Consider the following 19,585-nt stretch of genomic DNA (forward strand, 5'->3'; position numbering starts at 1 on the left):
TTTAATCGGCACCATTAAATTCCTATACGAGTATATTCCTGGGTAAACGATTGCAAAATCTTCCGAGCTCCTTTGGCTTTAATTTTAACTTTCTTTGTGTAGTATAGGTGATAAGGTGCAACAAACTGGTTCAGTTCCGAATCTTTACGACAATGGGATAATAATGAAAATATACATACCTGAGAAAAGCTACTTTTTACCGATTATTTTTGGGGGCTCGTTCCGCTGCACATGGTGATTAAGTTGGTGTTTATTTTTGCTCCACTGCGTGAACACGCCTTGGAAATGTTTTGGAACACATTCACTGTTAAGTAAGGCAAAGTCGTTAAAATCAACTGCGATATGCTAAATATAAAGTTGTGATTGGCAGCAGGGAGCACGAGCTGCAATCCTGGCCAGAATTCGTGACTTCCCTTTACCATTCGAAAGGCATTCTCGAACTGTCCGGCAACAGAATTTATCATCAGTTTGAGGCGCTAAATCACTTATTTAATTTAATGAGTAGTTTAGCATTCCAGACTCATCAAGATAATTTTATAAAGCGCACTCAATCTGCCATAATAATTTGTAAAAATTCCCATTCACCTGAATAGTTTCATTTCCCGCGAATTCTACAATCAGTATCAATTATCCAAGCAATTTGCTTGGTGGCACACTCATCGCCATATCCTTTCCAACAAAATCCCCCAACTGAAATGGCTTTATGCTGCAGTGACTCTGGGATTTTTTGAACATGTTTTTGGTTTGCCGCACGTGACGCAAAACAAACTGAAAAACAAACTGAAAGAAACTAAAAAAAAAACAAACAAAAAATGGCATAAAACAAACCAAAACAAACAAAATACGAAAATACGAAATGCGAACGAGGCGCGCGGCTATTTAGCATATTCATTTGAATTTTACTGATAAATGCGGGCAATAAAAACACAGCATCAGGCAGCCGGCGTCATCTTTGGCCCACAGAGTGAATCAGACCCAAACGAGTTGATCTTAGAAAGCGGAGGAGCGGAGATCCCCGCCTCCGAACTTCGGTCTCCACAGCACGTGATTGACATATCATCGCCAAGTGATGGACTCCCCCTTTCGACAGCTCATCGAATGGAATAGCACTAGCCGATCGACTTCGATTTGGGAAAGCAAAACCTCAATATTATACAATAATTAGCAACAAAAATGATTGCCATTCGTAATTAATGCACATAATTGCCGCGCCAGATTGCTGCCGTAGAACGTACATAGCTCGCTAGAATGGAGTAACAAATAAAAGCAAAAAACAAAAAAAAAACAGAATTGAGAATTTTTGAAATGGACTCTTAATTGTATTTATTAATTGCGCTTAATTGAATTATGAATAATATTTACCTGCCCCCCAGGAAGTGCCGGTACAGTCCTACCACAGATTCGTATTCTCGGAAGTCCCCAGCAAGGGCATCCAACGAGGGCTGGGAAATTGCCAGCTCCAAGTGGATCGAACCAAGGCTGCAAGATCGTGCGATCCGATCCGATCGGAGCGTATTCGATCCGGAGAAGGGGAAATAAAGCGATCCAGAGCGGAAGGTTGGGAAAACTCAGCTCGTGGCTTCTGGTTTCTATTCAGATATTTACTAATGCATTTATTTAGTTTTTATTCCCATCTTTCTCTTGGTATTAAATTCAATTTAATATTCATTTTATACTCTTAAAGTATTGAGATAGATCTGTCATAAATATTTCACACTATATGAAGAATTTTTAATTTATTTTTGCTATTTTTTAAAGTTTTTATTAATTTAACTGAGTAAACAACCCCTGATGAATGAATCCCCTTGCTTACCAAAGATATATCTTTATGTATAATTAAAGAATACCTTTTCAAATTATCTTATTAACATAACTAAAATTCGTTTATGATTTTTCCTTCTGTTCTTGTCCCAACTTCAGGCAAATGGCCAACAGGAACTGCTTTCCCCGGATGTTTGAAACATTTTTAGCATTTCATGCTGACAATAATGATTGATGGCATGGACACAAAACGAAACTGTACTTCGATATTCCCATTTTGGGCAAAACAGCGGACTACGTGACCGAGGCAAACATAAACACATTTTTTTAATAGAACAATGAAGTTGTGTGGCACAGTAAAAACCGAATAAAGTCCGAAAAGGTCGTTTTCAGCAATTGCCGCCTGTGAAATTTTTAATTATAGAATCTAATTTGTTTGAACGCTTTTTTATCTTGATGATTGATCATTAGGTCTAAGAAAAAAATCAAATATAACACAAACGAAAAGAAAAAAGTAAATCCGTCTTATGTAACAAATCTAAAAAATTGCAAAAGCCAAAATCGTCGACCTTCAAACGCGAGCCAAACTCAGTTCTCAAAGGAGCCATTTCAAAAATTTATCGACGCAAACAATTAAACATTGTTTAATGGCAGGGAGATAGAAACGCCTGTATACACTGTTTAACTGATTATGGTTTGATCATGAGACTTCAATAAAGCAAACAAACTGGTTGACCCATAAAGGGGTCGGGTATGGAGGGAAGTTCCAGATGGGGAGTTCGCTCAGGAGCTAGTCAACCGTTAAAAGGTTCACGGCCAAGGACAAGGAAATCCCAGTGAATGGCTACCGCCTCCATGAATCACGACTTCAAACTCGGACTCCGTGTATCTGAAACAATTTTGTGACTTCTGAAACCTTGGGCGTGTGCTCGTATATTCGTTTTGCATATTGTTCGCCGTCTTATATCTAATACCTTTAGAAAACGCCTGTGTGCGGCGTGCACAATTATATTTGAATATTGTAAATCAGCAAGTAGGAGAATTAAACAGCGAAAATAGAGGCTGTGCCATAATCATGCAGCCCGGCTCACAGAACAATAGTAGAAAACTTGAGTCGGAAGAAAAGTTTTGACCCAGCCGTGAAGGCATTTGAACGTGTGAGAGGTTATTTATGCTGGCTTTAGCCAGAAAGCACTCAAGCCATAAAAACATTTAGCTGAAATTATTGTTTGATTGGCTTCCTAAATATATATTGCCCGAGAATCGGAAGTAAATGCTTAGCCGAATGTGAATGGCATTAAGGCTTATGTGGGAACTTTTTGCAGTGACTAATGGCTAATGCAATCTATGTGGTCACTCTTATATTTTTTAATAATTTAAGTCATTTCAAGTAAAATACATTTAACATATTGCCCACTGATCTTAGTTTAAATGCACTGAAATAATTAAACTAAAAGCTTTTCGATGCTGGCCAATGTATTTCCTAGCTCCCACGAACTTATTAGTTCAGAAGTCGCACTCCATCGCTCCAATTTGTATAATGTATCTATCGGGTCAATAATTATGTTTTTGCTACTCCAGATGCTATGCAACTCGGGGACTTAATAACTTAATGCGGATCGAAGCAAATAGACGTATATGTGATGTGTTAGCTCATTATCGGGCTCGTTAGCTCAATCAAACGATTCGATCTACTAATTTGAACGGTCCGCATTAACATCGGCATTAGTTAGTTAGTTGCTAGATGCAGGCTGCAAGGATGACCGGATTGTTGGCAAGTACAAGTGCACATATGTAGATCAATGGCAAATTGCGCCGATCTCGAGATCGCCGCTAACTGAATTTGGTTAAAACGAAAATAACACTGCCACTGCCACTGCCACTGCCACTGAAAATGCCATTTGAAATGGCGGACCGAGTCCAATTTGAGAAGCGGCGGCAGCCTTGCAAGCGTTATCAGCTTACAGGACAGGAATATATATAATTATTTACATAGATTGCCATATGATCTCGTAATCTGTCAGCTGCCATATGCAAATTCCACTCGCCAGATGTTTGAATGGTGCTTTCAATTATGCCATAGATTTTGTAATGCGCCAGTACTTATCGCCCGGGCTTAGTTTAATGTGCTACATTTACGCATGCAAATTAGTTGTTAAATGGGCTTTTAAAATTTAATCGGCATGGCCGGGTGCCACCTACTTGAATCTCAGCCACGCACGTAGCCATGTGATCCGTACTTCCTGTTTACCACTACTTTGTTTTCCAGCTCACTTTCACTTGGTCCCTATGCGATCCGCTTCTGCATCCGCTCTAGTTCTGACGAGTTTCGATTGAGTCATTCCAGGATCTATTGAATTGCTGGTTTGTTAAAGTGACAGAGTAAGTAATTGGAGACTGTAAGTACACGAAGAAAAATGGACGTGAAATGCCAAAAACCAAATTCCATACTAATATGTATTATAGTTTGTATTATAAGTTCTTATACTTCATAGTTATGAATTTCTTTTTCTACCCCAATATACTAATACTAATATACTTCGATATTAAGTCTTTATTCTTTCAAAGTATTCTTCTGATTGAACAAATTTTCCCCAAGCAGCTTACAGCGTAGTGAATGTCATATTTATTGTATTTTGCTCCGTGCACACACGGCGTATACGTAACATTTGGCATGGGCTAGCTTCGCTCGCTTGGATTTGTTTTGGTTTTTTCTGTATGACCTGTTGAGGCTTTTCGAATGACGCGCGACTGACAGAATGCTTTTGGGGTATTCTACTACCATTCCGACTGACGCGCACGCGCTAATGGTTAACCCCGCTTTATAGCCAAGCTACAAGAGCAGCAAAAACATGGCCAATGCGACGTTCTAGCCCGTTGCCGCACTTGAACTTGGTCGACCAAGCTGAGTCGAGTCAGGCCCCGCGATTCTCGACCCACTCAGCTGGCTGGCCAACTGGCTGGTTGGTGAGAGGAAACCCCACGGCATCGGCATCGGCATCGGCATCGGCATCTTGGCTTTAACCCAGCTCCAGCTGGGCAACTACGTCACAGCCGCGTCATGCGAAAACCAGTCATCCTCGTTCGCTGAAGCCAGCAATCGTCGGCAGTCGGCCCAAACGTTCGTTAACTTGGCCGTCGGAATCGGAATCTGGGGGTATTTAAGCGGCGGCAACTCGACCTGAAGCATGCATTGATTCGCTATCATTCGCTCTAAAGACTTGTGCCCAGCCTCAAGTAGTTTGCTGACTCTGTTTGTTGTAATACAATTAGCTGACAAGGATAATACACATCACCACATCAGTTTCGAGTTCGCGAAAGGATCCAGCTAAAGTTCAACCAAAACAACCATCACTATATCCCGCCGTGAATTCGAGAGTCGAGAGTCGAGATTCGAGATTCGAGAGTTCTTGTCCAGCTTAATTCTAGACGCAAACAGTTCAGTACCAGGAGCGATTTTCTTGAAAACCCCCAGCCAGATCGCCAATAAGCAGTGAAAGTGTCAACACATTTCGAGTGCTTATTGCAAATCAAACAAGAAAAGCGTAACCAAGCACATAAGCAAATAGTATTCTAAGTGTTTTTGCCAACACTTTGCGTAAATTTTTGTTATTCACCCCAAACAAAACCACCCAAACACACAAAACAAAATGATGGCCGTTGCAGCAGCCCAAAAGAACCGCGAGATGTTCGCCATCAAGAAATCCTACAGTATTGAGGTGAGTCGAAAATCGAGAAAAACATACAATTTCCAAATCAAATTGTAAGACAAGCAAATGTGTGACAAGATTTGGTCTACGTGACTATCTAAAGGTTTTTGTGTTTTCCAAAAACCAGTTAACCGGCCAGTAGGCGAGCCCATTTTTGAAATCCCGCATTTCTTTTTCGCAAATTCAGTTTGACCAACTCCATCCTCAGTTGGCCATTAAGTCACACCTCTAAGAACAGGCGGCCCAAATCGAAAGGCCGAAATCGCCAGCGGACACAACGGGCTGTGTGTTAAGTTATTATTTAACAAATAAGTGAAAGTGGCTGCACTTAGCCTGGTCGAAACAGTCGCGCCTCATTGTTGTTGGCTCGTCTCTGTTTATGTTTATGCTGCGTCCGAGCAAAACAAAAAATATGAAATCAATATAAATGATTCAATGAGTTGGGCATCTTTCATCAGCCAAAGCGGTGGCCCAAAAAAAAAAACAGAAACAGAAGAAAACAAACAAAAACGGGCTGACAGTGAAAACTGCAAGTGATGGAAACCTTTTTCCCCCATCAAGAAAAAGAAAAAACAGAAAAAAACGATCGCTTTAACGATCGCCAGTTGCATTTTTTCCCCGCCAGAATCGCATGGGGATTTTCGATTTCTCAGTCACATATTATTTATCTTCGCACCTGCCCGCTTTGGAGCGGTGACATCGCATTAAATTACCATTCGTGGCTTTGAATCACAATCAATACATGCCATGAATAGCCAGCTCTGTTCAAAGAAAAGATCTGAGGACGGCGCTTTCACACACAATTTATGTAATACTTTTCATTGCGCAATAGTCGTTAGCCCAAAGTCACCACCCAAGCGAGCTGCAGCTGAAGAAAGCCACCCTGGCTTGAAGGTCAAGGCAATCGCCCAATTTCCGCTGCACATCCTGCCAGTGTCACTAACACGGTTTCCATCTCTCCTCGCTTTCGCTTCCAGAATGGCTATCCATCCCGCCGCCGCAGCCTGGTGGATGATGCCCGCTTCGAGACCCTGGTGGTCAAGCAGACCAAACAAACCGTCCTGGAGGAGGCCCGCAGCAAGGCAAATGGTAAGTGGATGGGTCCAACAAGTGGGTCACTAAATTGCGCCAAAGAGGGTTTCAATTTGGTGTCGAAAGGGGAGCAGTTAAAGTTAAAAAGTTCTTATATTCATTTGTTTTTTATTTACAAATGCACTTAAGTTTATTATTTATTCGCCCCTTTATTTATTGTTTCCCTTCGTTCCTATTTTTATAATTTTAAAGACGATTCTCTGGAGGAGTGCATTGTGCAGGCTCAGGAGCACATTCCCTCCGAGCAGGATGTGGAGCTTCAGGACGAGCACGCCAATCTGGAGAACCTGCCCTTGGAGGAATATGTGCCAGGTTAATATCCAGTCCCACTTTCATTTCCATACTCCCTTTCTCCTCTTCCTGAGCCTATTATCTTCGACTCGATTCGATTCGATTTGATTTCATTTTGATTATGATTTTCATGGGCTTTATTATTATTTTTATTTCATTCGCCTTTAGTTGAGGAGGATGTTGAGTTTGAGAGCGTTGAGCAGGAGCATTCGCAGTCGCAGTCGCAGTCGCAGGAGCCGGAAGGCAACCAACAGCCGACCAAGAACGGTGAGCAGGGGGTTCAGGAATCCAGCAACCAGCCATAAGTAGTACTTAACTTCTGAGGGGCTTTTGAAAAGCGTGCGACATTGATTTAAGTGCTTAATATGATAAAGTGCCAGGGCAGAGGAAAAGCACTCAGCCACACGGACAATTGTGTGTGGGCGCCCACTCCTATTCAGTGTGGAAATGTCGCATTTCCCTTTTTCATTTGTTACGCTCGACTTAATAAAAGTACGAAATGCGTTTGCCTGGCAACCAGGGCCACTGCCACGTAGCTCGCTTATCGCTACGTGACCCTAAGCCTGGGAAGATTGCATCCTTAACCATCGTATTATCCCCGCTTCTTTTGGCTCTTTTGCAGATTACGGTCTCACCGAGGACGAGATTTTGTTGGCCAATGCCGCCTCCGAATCCTCGGAAGCCGAGGCTGCCATGCAGAGCGCCGCCTTGGTGGTGCGCCTCAAGGAGGGCATCTCCTCCCTGGGCCGCATCCTCAAGGCCATCGAGACCTTCCACGGCACCGTCCAGCATGTGGAGTCCCGCCAGTCGCGCATGGAGGGCGTGGACCATGATGTGCTCATCAAGCTGGACATGACCCGCGGCAATCTGCTGCAATTGATCCGCTCCCTCAGGCAGTCGGGCTCCTTCAGCAGCATGAATCTGATGGCCGACAATAACCTGAATGTCAAGGCACCCTGGTTCCCCAAGCACGCCTCCGAGTTGGACAACTGCAACCATCTGATGACCAAGTACGAGCCCGATTTGGACATGAACCATCCCGGATTCGCCGACAAGGTCTACCGCCAGCGTCGCAAGGAGATCGCCGAGATCGCCTTCGCCTACAAGTACGGAGACCCGATCCCATACATCGACTACTCCGACGTGGAGGTCAAGACCTGGCGCTCGGTGTTCAAGACCGTTCAGGACTTGGCTCCCAAGCACGCCTGTGCCGAGTACCGTGCCGCCTTCCAGAAGCTCCAGGATGAGCAGATCTTCGTGGACAACCGTCTGCCCCAGTTGCAGGAGATGTCCGATTTCCTGCGCAAGAACACCGGATTCTCCCTGCGTCCTGCCGCCGGTCTTTTGACTGCCCGGGACTTCCTCGCCTCCCTGGCCTTCCGCATCTTCCAGAGCACCCAGTATGTGCGCCACGTCAACTCACCATACCACACCCCCGAGCCGTAAGTATCTGACCTCCTATTTTACTGGGGGGCTAAAATCACTTCAAAGGGGAGAAAAAGGCTCTTTGTCGCAACCTAATTGCATTTGCCTGCCGCCTGCCTGTGTGTGGGTGGCTGGGTTTCCTGTTCCGCTTTTCCGCTTTTCCGCCTTTTCCCGAGCAACTTTTGTCGCCTGTGTTCCAGGCAAATTGGCTGCAGGAACTGCGGCAGGCTGCCCAGCTCATTTAACCAGGCTAATTGCCTTATGCCAGCACATTTTCCCATTTTCCACACTTTTAACAAGCATTATTCTCTGCCATTACAGCGACTCCATTCACGAGCTGCTGGGTCACATGCCCCTGCTGGCCGATCCCAGCTTCGCCCAGTTCTCGCAGGAGATTGGACTGGCCTCGCTGGGTGCCTCCGACGAAGAAATCGAGAAGCTGTCCACGGTGAGTTTTCTGAGACTTCTAATTGAGTTGCAATGCAACGACCTTAGGCTAAGTGCCGCTATGACGCAGCTGCTTTTTCTCGCCAAGATCATTTTTTAGTCACTGTCAAAGTCAATATTTCAGAACAACTGCATCGTGATTTAAAACTTAAAGCACATTTTAGGCTGCAAAACCTTGATCTTGGACAGTTCTACAACTTTCCAAATAATATTCTGTTTGCTCTGGCCCTGTTTTGATTTTCTTTATTATTTACTCATGTTTTCCAGGTCTACTGGTTCACTGTTGAGTTCGGTCTCTGCAAGGAACACGGTCAGATCAAGGCCTACGGTGCTGGACTCCTGAGCTCCTACGGTGAGCTGCTCCACGCCATCAGCGACAAGTGCGAGCACCGTGCCTTCGAGCCCGCCTCCACCGCCGTGCAGCCCTACCAGGACCAGGAGTACCAGCCCATCTACTATGTGGCCGAGAGCTTCGAGGATGCCAAGGACAAGTTCCGCCGCTGGGTGAGCACCATGTCGCGTCCCTTCGAGGTGCGTTTCAATCCGCACACCGAGCGCGTCGAGGTGCTGGACTCCGTGGACAAGCTGGAGACTCTGGTGCATCAGATGAACACGGAGATCTTGCATCTGACCAACGCCATCTCCAAGTTGCGACGCCCCTTCTAAGTGGATGGGATGGAGATGACATAGAAGCACCCAGAACACCGCCCACAACACACCCACAACCCGCCACCCCACCACCCCACCCAAACATACACATACAGGTGCAACGGTCTCATTTATACAAATTAATTTTAAATTGACATACCGCACAATCCCTCGTACACGTAATCCTTAAACCAAAATTAAGGCATCGCGCATTATTTTTATTTTTTGTTTATTGTTTTTGTTTAATTTTTATTTTATTGTCATCGAGCAGTTGTAATTGTCGAATCGCACGTGCGCACATGGTAAAAACACAACAAAAATCAAGCATATTTATTTGTTGATCACCGATCACCCGATACACCACCCGACCCGCATATTTATCACCGCAACTATTATTGGACCAAAAAATCTTTAGACGTTTAAGTGATGTGAAAACAAAGCCAAGCAAAGCGAATTAAGTGAAGTGAAGAGCTGGGAAAGCAAAGTTCAGATACATCCGCACTTAGTAGGCAAAGTACCACACAAAACCGATTGTATACTCAGACAAAAATTGTTTTTGTATTATTATTTTCTTTTTGTCTCTCACAATATTTACCTAGACTATATAGACACGCGATATAGTATTCCCGGTATAGGAACTTCGTTGAAAGAGAGTATTTCTAAACAAAAATTATATAGACACAACAATCGAGCAAAGAACAAATGCAAAAAAACGGAAAAGATCAAAATGAAATGGAAAACAAAATAGAATTTTCTTACATTGTACAATAACTGTAAACGACAATATTACTATTGTGTACTATTATTATTATTATCTATTATTATGCTTATGACTATTACGTATTGTATTGTAGGTATGTAGAGTTTAAACATTATTATTTTATTTAAGTTTTGTGTATTAATAAAATTAAAATGCAATTGAAAAATAATTACTCTTTGGTTTCCTCATTTAATTATCTTCTTTGGCAATTAGGAACTCTAAAGTCTGAATCTGTTTAGGGAACGTTTTATGACATCAAAGTTGAATATTTCTTTCAAAATAATGCATAGAAATGAAGAATATGATGAATATAGAAGTGAATGTCTTGTGACCAAAAATCGAGCTATATAGATACATCAAAAATTTTATGAAATTATATTAAATATTCAAAGACCTTGGACCAGTACACATACTCGTATTATTATAAATTAAAATCAAAATATTTCAAAGTAAGCTCAACATTGGGATCAAGAATATCACATATTTAACGTTAACGTAGCATGGAATTTTATTGTTATTGTTCGATGTAGTTGCAATTGGATCGAAAGCCAACCAAGTGTTAACATTTCTGCAAGCAATTAGCCAAACTAATTACTAATTAAACTCGCATATAAATCTTTATATATGTAAACAAGTTAAAGAGCAGTTGGTCCCCAAGCCAGGCTTCGTTGGTTCTGAAAAATCCAGTAAAAGTATATGTATATTGTAAGCATGAATGGAGCACAAAACGTGCAGATACCGAAAATATATATACATTCTTCTCTATATGTACACTTAATCGCTATATGAATAAAGTTGAAATCGTTTAAACTTGAAAAGGAGGGGCTGGGACACTTCAAAAACGCCCCCAGCAATTTACAATGGTTTTTATTTTTTATTTGCACACCTTGACTTGCCAGAGATCCTGAAGTCATGATTAACAATTGGAAAGGGGCCTGCGATGGAATTATTTTATTCTATTCTTAACCTGTGCCAATTTACTTTAATTAGCAGGCTCCACTAATTAGTCTTAATTGCACTCGAGCATGCGATAGTTACTTACAATAGAGCTTCTCCACCCAAACTATTTGTCATCTTACCAATTTTCGGTGATCAAGATGTTGATATATATTTATCGAGCGTGTACTTTAATTTTTTTCTTTACCGATTATCAAAAGCGACAGCTGTTTTAGAAACATGACCTACCTCAGCATATTAATTGTGGTAAGGAAAAAAATCAGATAAATAAATAACACCTGAGCGGATTTATCATATGCCAATTATAATACGTGTGCGAGTACGGGTTTATTGTGATATAATAATTGGCTGTGTGAATTGGAATTGAATGTGCTAATAGTTTCGAGTAGCAACAGTGATCGGATGTAGGCGATATGGAGTGGACTCGTGGGAACGCCCACGTTGTCGTCCAATTATAATGATATTAATATCAAATCAGCACGATAAGGGACACATGTATCGAATCTGAAATGCCCTCGCAGGTGTGCCGATCATCAGAAGGGCTGTGCTGAGCATATGAGCAGGGGATTTCCAATAACTGAATTGCTTAAGGTGGTAATACCTATAATCTTTTGCAGGTGTGCTGAAAGAATATTAGCTCATCAGCCTACAGAAGTACTGCTAGTTCTTATTGGAGATAGAAGTTTTTGTATTAATAGGTTGTAGATCATTGCTACATATTAGAATTTGTTAAAGGAATACCGCGTTCTCTTAAATCTGCATGCTTCATTGGTGGCTCATTTCACACTTGGCTTAAGCCGATTTATAAACCAAGCCTTGGGAATTCCCATGGGCTAATGTCATAGAATTTATGTGAGACATGTGGGCTAATATATAATTAAAATAGCATTGGGTAGATACGGTAACTGGTGCTCGAAGTTGAAGGTCATTTTACTAGTTTAGAAGAACACAATTTGGTTATGGTTTCACGAACTAAACTTGAGTTAAGATTAAATGCACCAACATTCCGATAAGCTGAACGTGTTCTAACTTTTATTTTCAGTTAGGTAGGTTAAGTGAGAAGGTTTATGGGTAAACCAAACTTCAAAATTTGATTAGAACCTTTAAAAACTAGCATGTATGCCAACAAATCGCCCGCTTCGATATACCCATTTAGCACTTGGTATTCTATAGTTAATGACAATTGCTGATATATCTCCATTATGGCTTAACATGATAATAAAAATATGAATTGGCGGCGAGGTTCAGCTGGAGCTAAGGCTGGGCATTTATCAACTTTAGTTGGCCACAATCGGTTAATTGTCCGACTGATTTGGGTCAGGTTTAAAAGGCTGGCGCTGGCTAAATACTTAGCGTACATTCAGCTTGGCGTGGGTAAACATTTGCACTTGATTCGATTGCCAAGACGAAGTCCGGCGGACTACGTGCCGTTTGGTCAGTTGGGACTGGTGGGGCTGTTTGGTATATGCCCAGTGGCATAAGGTTCTTATGGTGTTATGGTGTTATGGTGTTATGGTCTGCTGTCAAGGCCACTGAGCAAATGGGTTAGGGTTGCAGGAAACGCGAGGCTGGCACGGGTTTGTTGAACCGCCAACGGCGAGATAATTGCCGGAAGCCCAATGCACTTTGCAATTAAACACTTTTCATTAATTGTTTATGTTTTTGTTTTTACACTGCCAACTGGCAAAAGGAAAATAAAATTCAAGACAAGAATAAAGGCAGTGGCAGTGGCAGTAGCAGTAGCATTCGGCCAAGCTCCAAGCGAAACACGTCTCATTTACAGCCGCCGCCAACATTTCAAATTTGGCTAATTAAAGCCGCATAAAAGCCACGACGAAAAAACCCGAAAAATACAAAAGCCAAGGTTAGCTGGAGCTTGGCTTTGACAGTAGAAGTAGCCAAAGGAATTAACTAGAACATGTCTACAGCTCTTATAGCTATTTCTAGTGCCTTGGTATTTGGTTTTGGTCTATGATATTTGGCTTTGGCCAACTTCGAATATCAAAGTCAATGACTTACAGCCTGGCATGGCCAAATTCTGCATTCGGCTTTGGCATTCTGGCCGCCATTTGTTGCCAATTAATTGCAGTCGAAACGCGAGTCTTGAACTTTTCAGAGATACTAAATCTAGTCGCATACTTAGCTGCTACCTCGATTTTATACTATATATTTATGTACCTGCTGGAGGTGTGAATATCTGCAGCCAAACCGTTAGCCACTTCACTACCAACTGCACGGGGCTTTGGCCCGAGGCGCACCTGTTGGCCGGTTCTAATTTAAATGATCGAGCATTTATAATCGCAATAGCTCTCGGGCTAATTAGAGTATGAACAGGTTTACATCCCGCCAATCTCGAGGGGATCCAGGGGCTCCAGGGGCTGGGCAGTAGACTGGGTCGTAGAACCCCTCATTTGCATATGGATGCTGGAACAGCTGGTCTTATGAATATTGAGGAACGTGAGAGATGGATCCATAAATTACTCAGATAGATAGATAACGTATTCGCAGTGTTACATTAATTTCCCCGGGGTGGGAATTATTGTTACACAGGGAGGATCCCAACATGCTGAAGTTCTATTTATAGGTTTTTAGGTGGAGATTCATCTAAGCAATCCTTATAATCGCTCGCTTTCAAATATTCCAGTTTTATCGCATTCTTTTGTATAGTAAATATTTTAAAGACCCCAGTGAACTACATTCCACCATGATTCTCTGGGCCATACAAAGTCTCTCTGCCCAGTAGTGCCACCAGGCCCATAATTATAAACTATTACAGCACCAATTGGCTAGACAATTACATCCACGTTGGCCAGCTGCGCGATCGCTAAACAGTTCAGACCACTCTGGAATACGGAATACGGAATACGACACCTGGCCCAGATAAGTACTGCCGCCGGTAGCTAAGGGCCCAGTTACCAAGACCACTTTCGAACATAAATTAAAATTAGAATTTTAAATGCAAAGCTAATTAAGCTAAGCTGCAAACGGCAAAAATGCAGAGATAATAGGTATTAAAGGTATGTGGAGAAAACCTGTGAGATTTCATGCCAGAAGCCGTCGATTTTGTAAAACAATTTCAAGAAAATCGTGCATAAAACTCCCCATTAGCGGTTGCCAAGCAGCAGCCACCCTGTCTGGTACTTTTCGCCCGGACAGCGGGGCGTATGAGTGATATTGGGCGCACACTGGACAGAGGCACGCGATCGCTGGATTGATGGATCGACGACGATTTGGGCCTGATTCTGCGCATCAGTGCTCCCATTGACGGGTCTGTCAATATTATGGTTTTAGCTGCTCAAACAAGGCGGGTAACAGGCAGATACGCAAAAAGAGAGCTGACGCAATGTCAACAATGGGACAAAGTGATCTGTTTGTCATCGCCGATCACCGTCTCATCTTCGAGAGCGTGAGCTGGAGCTGCACATGGCGAGTCTGGAGCCGAAAGTCTTAAGTGGGCTTACACGCTTCACTGGCCCACTTGTTGACTCTGGCTAATTAAAAGTCGTGCACACGCTCTCTGAAAGCGGAAATTTGTCTAGAGCTGAAGAATCCAAAGGTTGACAGTGGGTTAGGGAATTGCCTGTTAAGTGGCTAAATACTTTATTCTTTAATAGTGGGTTTCGAATTGTTAAATTACAGCTTAAGACACTTGTGCATATATGGTAATGCAATGCTAACGTTGTTCTTTATTCAATATTAAATTTATATATCCAGAACGTATTATTTTTTATCGATCTTATGTGGGGACTGGAGATTTCGGCTTATTTACTTGGTGCAGATGAACGGACCAATGAATCCGACCCTTCGTGCCACCATTAAAAAGTGCATAGGTCAACAGTTTTGTCCATTAAAGGTATATAAAGTAATCTTCCCGATTTTGTAGCACAATATACTGAACGTTCTTCCCCAAGTCATTAAACTTGCTTCTTACAAAGGGTTTTCGCCAGAATTGGAAATTAGGGCCACTCTGTATTTTACATTTATTTTACATCTCCATTTTACCACAAGGCGCCATTAGCGGCCACTCGCTTAATTGAAAAGCTGCTTAAAAGCTTTTGTACTTCTGCAGTCGCTCTAAAGCTGAAAGGCGTGACACGCATTTCCGTTTTCAAAAAGTAATAATAAAAAATATTAAATATATATAAATCAATTTTATTTTTATATTTAAATCTATAATGACAGATTTTCTTGGCATCTATCAGATATGAATGACCTTAACGTATAAATAATTTGTAATAATATAAAAGATTTTCAGCAGGGAAAGAAAAACTCGAAGTGTGCGCTTGATTTATAGAAAAATGTACATTTATTTACATAAAAATCCCATCACCGCTATCAGTCTTTTGGCAAATTGCTGTCGCTCTTCCCTCGGCTGTAGGGCCGTGCTCCGCCGAGCATCCTCTCCAGCAGACTCTGCTTGGACTTGCGCTTGGAGGCCAGCACCTCCTTGCACAGCTCGTTGAAGACCTCGGCCACCTGGTCGACGTGGTCGGCGGCGGAGACCTCGCTGAACTTGCACTCGAAGTCCTTGGCCAGGATCTCGCCCTCGTCGCGGCTCACCTGGCGCAAGTGCACCATGTCCACTTTGTTGGCACACAGTTGGACGGGTGTATCGGACTGCAGATCGGATTTGGCACGGCGTATGTAGTTGAAACTCTTGCGATCTGTTATGGAGTAGACCAGCAGTAGGCCATCGGCCCACTGAACGAGCTCAGCTGCATTGGGGTACTCGTCTTCAGCCTGGGAGTATGCGAAAGGAGTCTATAATTTATACAACATTGCCATAATATTCGGATAGCTCACCTTGGGACATGTGTCTAGTATTTCAAAGAGCACCGGTTCGCCATCCACCATAGCCTCGTGCTTGTAGCGATTCTCAGTCTGATGGTCGTACTCCCCGATGTAGCGCTTTGTCAAGAAACGCACAACTAGGGCTGCAATCAAATTAAATAGCCGAAACCATTTATGTAACATGAATTTAATTTACTGTCGTCTGTGCTATCAGCGGGATCAGGTGTAAACCAGGGTAACGCCCTCTAAAGCCCAACAACCCTCATTCTGGATTTGGGTCAGGACTTAAGCGAGCGTGAAGTATGGGTGCCTCTGTAGTCCTGCCAAAATGAAGTGCAGGCACCAATGCAGAATTACCCGCCACCTGGGGCAGGTGGATATTGTGATATTGTGTCTTGTGGGGTTAATAAACCCGATTCTGCCTCGGCTGCCCGGCAACAAAACGCTGAGCCCTAAAGTTGCGTGTCTCGGGCCAACAAACGGCGTCCTTCGTAGGCCTCGTGTCCTGTCGAGGGGGTGAAGTTCGTCCTGGTCACTTCCTATGCAAGTCCTTTGAACTCTCTAAGCAAAAAAAATAAAACAACAACAGTAGCGCTGGGAACCAAAACCTCAGGCGCCACTTCAAGCGAGCATGACAATGTCTAGAGTGAACAGTGAAGCTTCGCAATCTTTACTTACTATCAAGCAAAATTGTTTTTTTTGGGTCAAAAGCAATTATTTATTAAATATGTAATATTTGCCGATGTATTTATTTTATATTTTATAAATGAAAATGATTGTAGTGTGTCCCAACTGTATTTAAGGTTTTTTGCGCTCGCGTGTGTGCGTTTTTTGTGTGGCTAGTGGTTGCCTTGGTGCCTCGCGACTTTTTAATGACATTTTCATCATTTATTTTCCCAACACCGCATACATACTGTACGACCAGTGCTTTTCCCTCAAAATTTATGTTATCCGAATTTTCTTCTCAACTTTCCGCGAGGTCAACGTTTAAATTCTTCGACGCGCGACGCCGAAATGGCAATGGGCATGGCGCTTCTCCGCCCGCTGGGCACTGATCGCGTCTGGGTCTATATATCTATAGGTCTATAAGTCTAAATGGCTATATGGCTATATGGCTATGTGGCCAAGTGCGTGTGTGCACGGTGAATTTTTCCGGCGGTCGGTGGGCGGTGGGCGGTGGGCGTGGAGGTGGATGTGGATGTGGGCGATTTAATTGCTCCACCGCATCCACAGACATAGACACACAGTTGAATTAAATATTTTTCCCGGTCTTTGGTCGCTGATGGTGGCGGAGTGACAATAAAATATGTGGCAATAAATTTATTAAACCTATATGCATTTGCCATTATAAGTTGCTTTTGGCATAGGAATTCAATTTGCTTGGAGCTGTTTTGTCTTTGTGGGCCAGAGAAATATGTGATTTCGAATCATTAAGGGTTCACCCTAAAATACTTTTAAAAGAACTTGATATGATTATATTTATTATTATTAAAACCGCCTATTTTGCTACAAGATATACTTTGCAATCCAGAGACTATCACTTTATTCTGGCCATAAAACGAGAAGGCGTAGCTCATAACTTTGTCACAAAAGCCACACCCAGTCGTATGCGGTCTGCCATTCCATCGTTTTCCTTGGTTTTTCATTCATATTTATTGGTGGCACATATTTTCTAGTCATATTTCATACGGCTCCACTGTCCACGATCTTCGCCTGGTCCCGCCAGTTTTCTTTTCTATTTACACCCGAAATTAGTTGTGACCGGGGACATATTGCGCGCAGGTGTAACCCAAAGTTGTCTTCTCCTGACTGGGGCCTCACAAAATATTACAGATTACAATTATTTCGAGATCTCAAAAATATATTTGTGCAATGGTCACCCCTTGTGAAGGTTATCCCTTCAACTTCGGGGTAACATGGAAGTATCAGATCAGTGCTCAAGAAATAATATAAATCTGGGCGAACATATATAACGCAGGGGTAAAGTTGACAGTTTCGGGAATAAATTTCCGGCCAAAGCCATCATCATCATTAGTTTTAGCTCATGGATGGGGGTTCCCAACAAAGTGTTACAAATTAAATATATTTCGGGGATGCCCGGCATACGTGCTCCCTGACAGGGAACATCAATTTATGCTAAGTCGTTCGCATCGAAGAAATATGCAACATCGCAGCTGACAATGATCTGTGATCTCGAGAGCAGCTAATTATATATACGAGCTGAACCCGTACACTTAAAAACTTCACTAATTTAATACACAGTTGTTGAAAATGTTATATATTGAACTTCCAAAAATTAGCATGACCGATATGATCAGTATAATATGTTTATTGTATAGTCCTGACTATTTTTGATTGGTAGAATGTACTTCCACTAATTTTTTGCGGTGCAGTATGCGCTGTGCTCATGGATCGTCGTAAATTAGAGCATGGCCTGGTCTTTTGGCCAGAGCCGCTTGTCAAATCAAACGGTGGAAAGCGATTAAGGCGGCAGGCAATGCCAAAGTGCCAGCAGCCGCCACACAGACAAACACACACACACACACACACATAGAGACACAGATACTCCCAGCTGCAGAAGTGTGTTGGTGTGTGCAATTGTATATGTATGCTGCCACTTTATAAACAAAACAAACAAAAGTCTAAATATACACGAATCGGCGATTGCTCAACTAATTTGCTGTTGTTGCTCGGCATCCATGCTACAATGCTCCCCAAGTATCTATTGGATACGTCTGCTATGGCTCGGATTGTTTTCGAATTGTTATTGTGGAGGCACTTGGCATCGTGGTATTTCGAATCTTACCGCTTTTGCCAACACTGGGCGCTCCGATCACGGCGATCTTCAACTCCGTCAGTGTGGACTTCTTGCGCCGAATTCCACGCGTGGTCATCTTATCGCAATCCCTGAGTTCTCCAAGCTCCTTAATTTAGTTAGATCGATTTTCTTTTTAGATTTCAATTTCGTTTTCACGGCAGGTGTATATCCGCTTGGCGTGGGTTTTCTCCGTTTCAATTATCCGATTGTTATTGTTGTTTCATTTCAATGTCAAAACAAGCGCAAGAAATGCGTTTAAAATTACAGCCGCACACCGAATTTCGTATCCGTGAGATACGTTCATTTGTTTTAATTTTTGTTTTGGGTGAAATTTGGAAAATTAATGAGTTTTCTGCTGCCGTTTGCTGCAGGTTATACTCGAAATATTTTGTTCAGATTTTTGTCTTATGCCTTTGGGCATTATTGTTGTGGATACTGATACAAAAATCGCGCACTGCACTTTCGATGCGCACCGAAAACTCATTTATTTATTTATTTAAACCATCGATTTTGCTTATATCTCAGTCCGCCACGATTCGATCTGATGTGGAGTATGTCTTTTTCACCTTTTCTCTTTTTCCCTGACTGATCTCTGTTTTTTTTTTGTATTGTTTTTTTTTTTTTTGTATTGTATCTCTTGGATTTCAGCCCGCTCGCATCCGTGCGATTTGCGCGGCCAACTGATTTGTACTGAAAAGAAAGAGCGGCGGAATCTGTGCTACGCCGGAGTGTAAATGTAGATCGGGGATCTTCCGATCGGCCGATGTCTATAGCTTTTCGCGAGTGTACGAGTGAGCATCAACCAAAAATAGACAGTACGAGGAGCACAGCGGAGCGGAGCAATTCCAATCCCAATCCCATTCCGATCCCCAATTCCCAGACACG

General features: G+C 42.6%; 2 protein-coding genes across 3 annotated transcripts; one reads left to right on the top strand and one right to left on the bottom strand.

Moving 5' to 3' along the window:
• Nucleotides 1-4,915: 4,915 nt before the first annotated feature.
• On the top strand, nt 4,916-10,948 carry LOC6544948 (tyrosine 3-monooxygenase). The gene is made up of 7 exons (XM_001971506.3): nt 4,916-5,480; nt 6,449-6,560; nt 6,756-6,875; nt 7,023-7,121; nt 7,477-8,296; nt 8,601-8,727; nt 8,994-10,948. The coding sequence occupies exons 1-7, from the start codon at nt 5,412-5,414 to the stop codon at nt 9,390-9,392; spliced, it is 1,746 nt and encodes a 581-aa protein (XP_001971542.1). The 5' UTR covers nt 4,916-5,411; the 3' UTR covers nt 9,393-10,948.
• A 4,423-nt stretch (nt 10,949-15,371) lies between these two features.
• Nucleotides 15,372-19,418, bottom strand: LOC6544949 (ras-related and estrogen-regulated growth inhibitor). Of its 2 annotated transcripts, none has more exons than XM_026977770.1 (3): nt 18,689-19,418; nt 15,895-16,025; nt 15,372-15,831 (listed from the first exon to the last, which is right to left on the bottom strand). In XM_026977770.1, the coding sequence occupies exons 1-3, from the start codon at nt 18,774-18,776 to the stop codon at nt 15,427-15,429; spliced, it is 624 nt and encodes a 207-aa protein (XP_026833571.1). In that variant the 5' UTR covers nt 18,777-19,418; the 3' UTR covers nt 15,372-15,426. The 2 variants fall into 2 exon arrangements, with proteins under 2 accessions (XP_026833571.1, XP_026833572.1); XM_026977771.1 differs by lacking the exon at nt 18,689-19,418 and adding an exon at nt 16,079-16,147 and having other exon boundaries at nt 15,390-15,831.
• Between the last annotated feature and the right edge of the window lie 167 nt (nt 19,419-19,585).

Source organism: Drosophila erecta, unplaced genomic scaffold (genome assembly GCF_003286155.1).
Source record: "Drosophila erecta strain 14021-0224.00,06,07 unplaced genomic scaffold, DereRS2 tig00000021-arrow-pilon, whole genome shotgun sequence".
Classification (NCBI taxonomy): Eukaryota; Metazoa; Arthropoda; class Insecta; order Diptera; family Drosophilidae; genus Drosophila; species Drosophila erecta.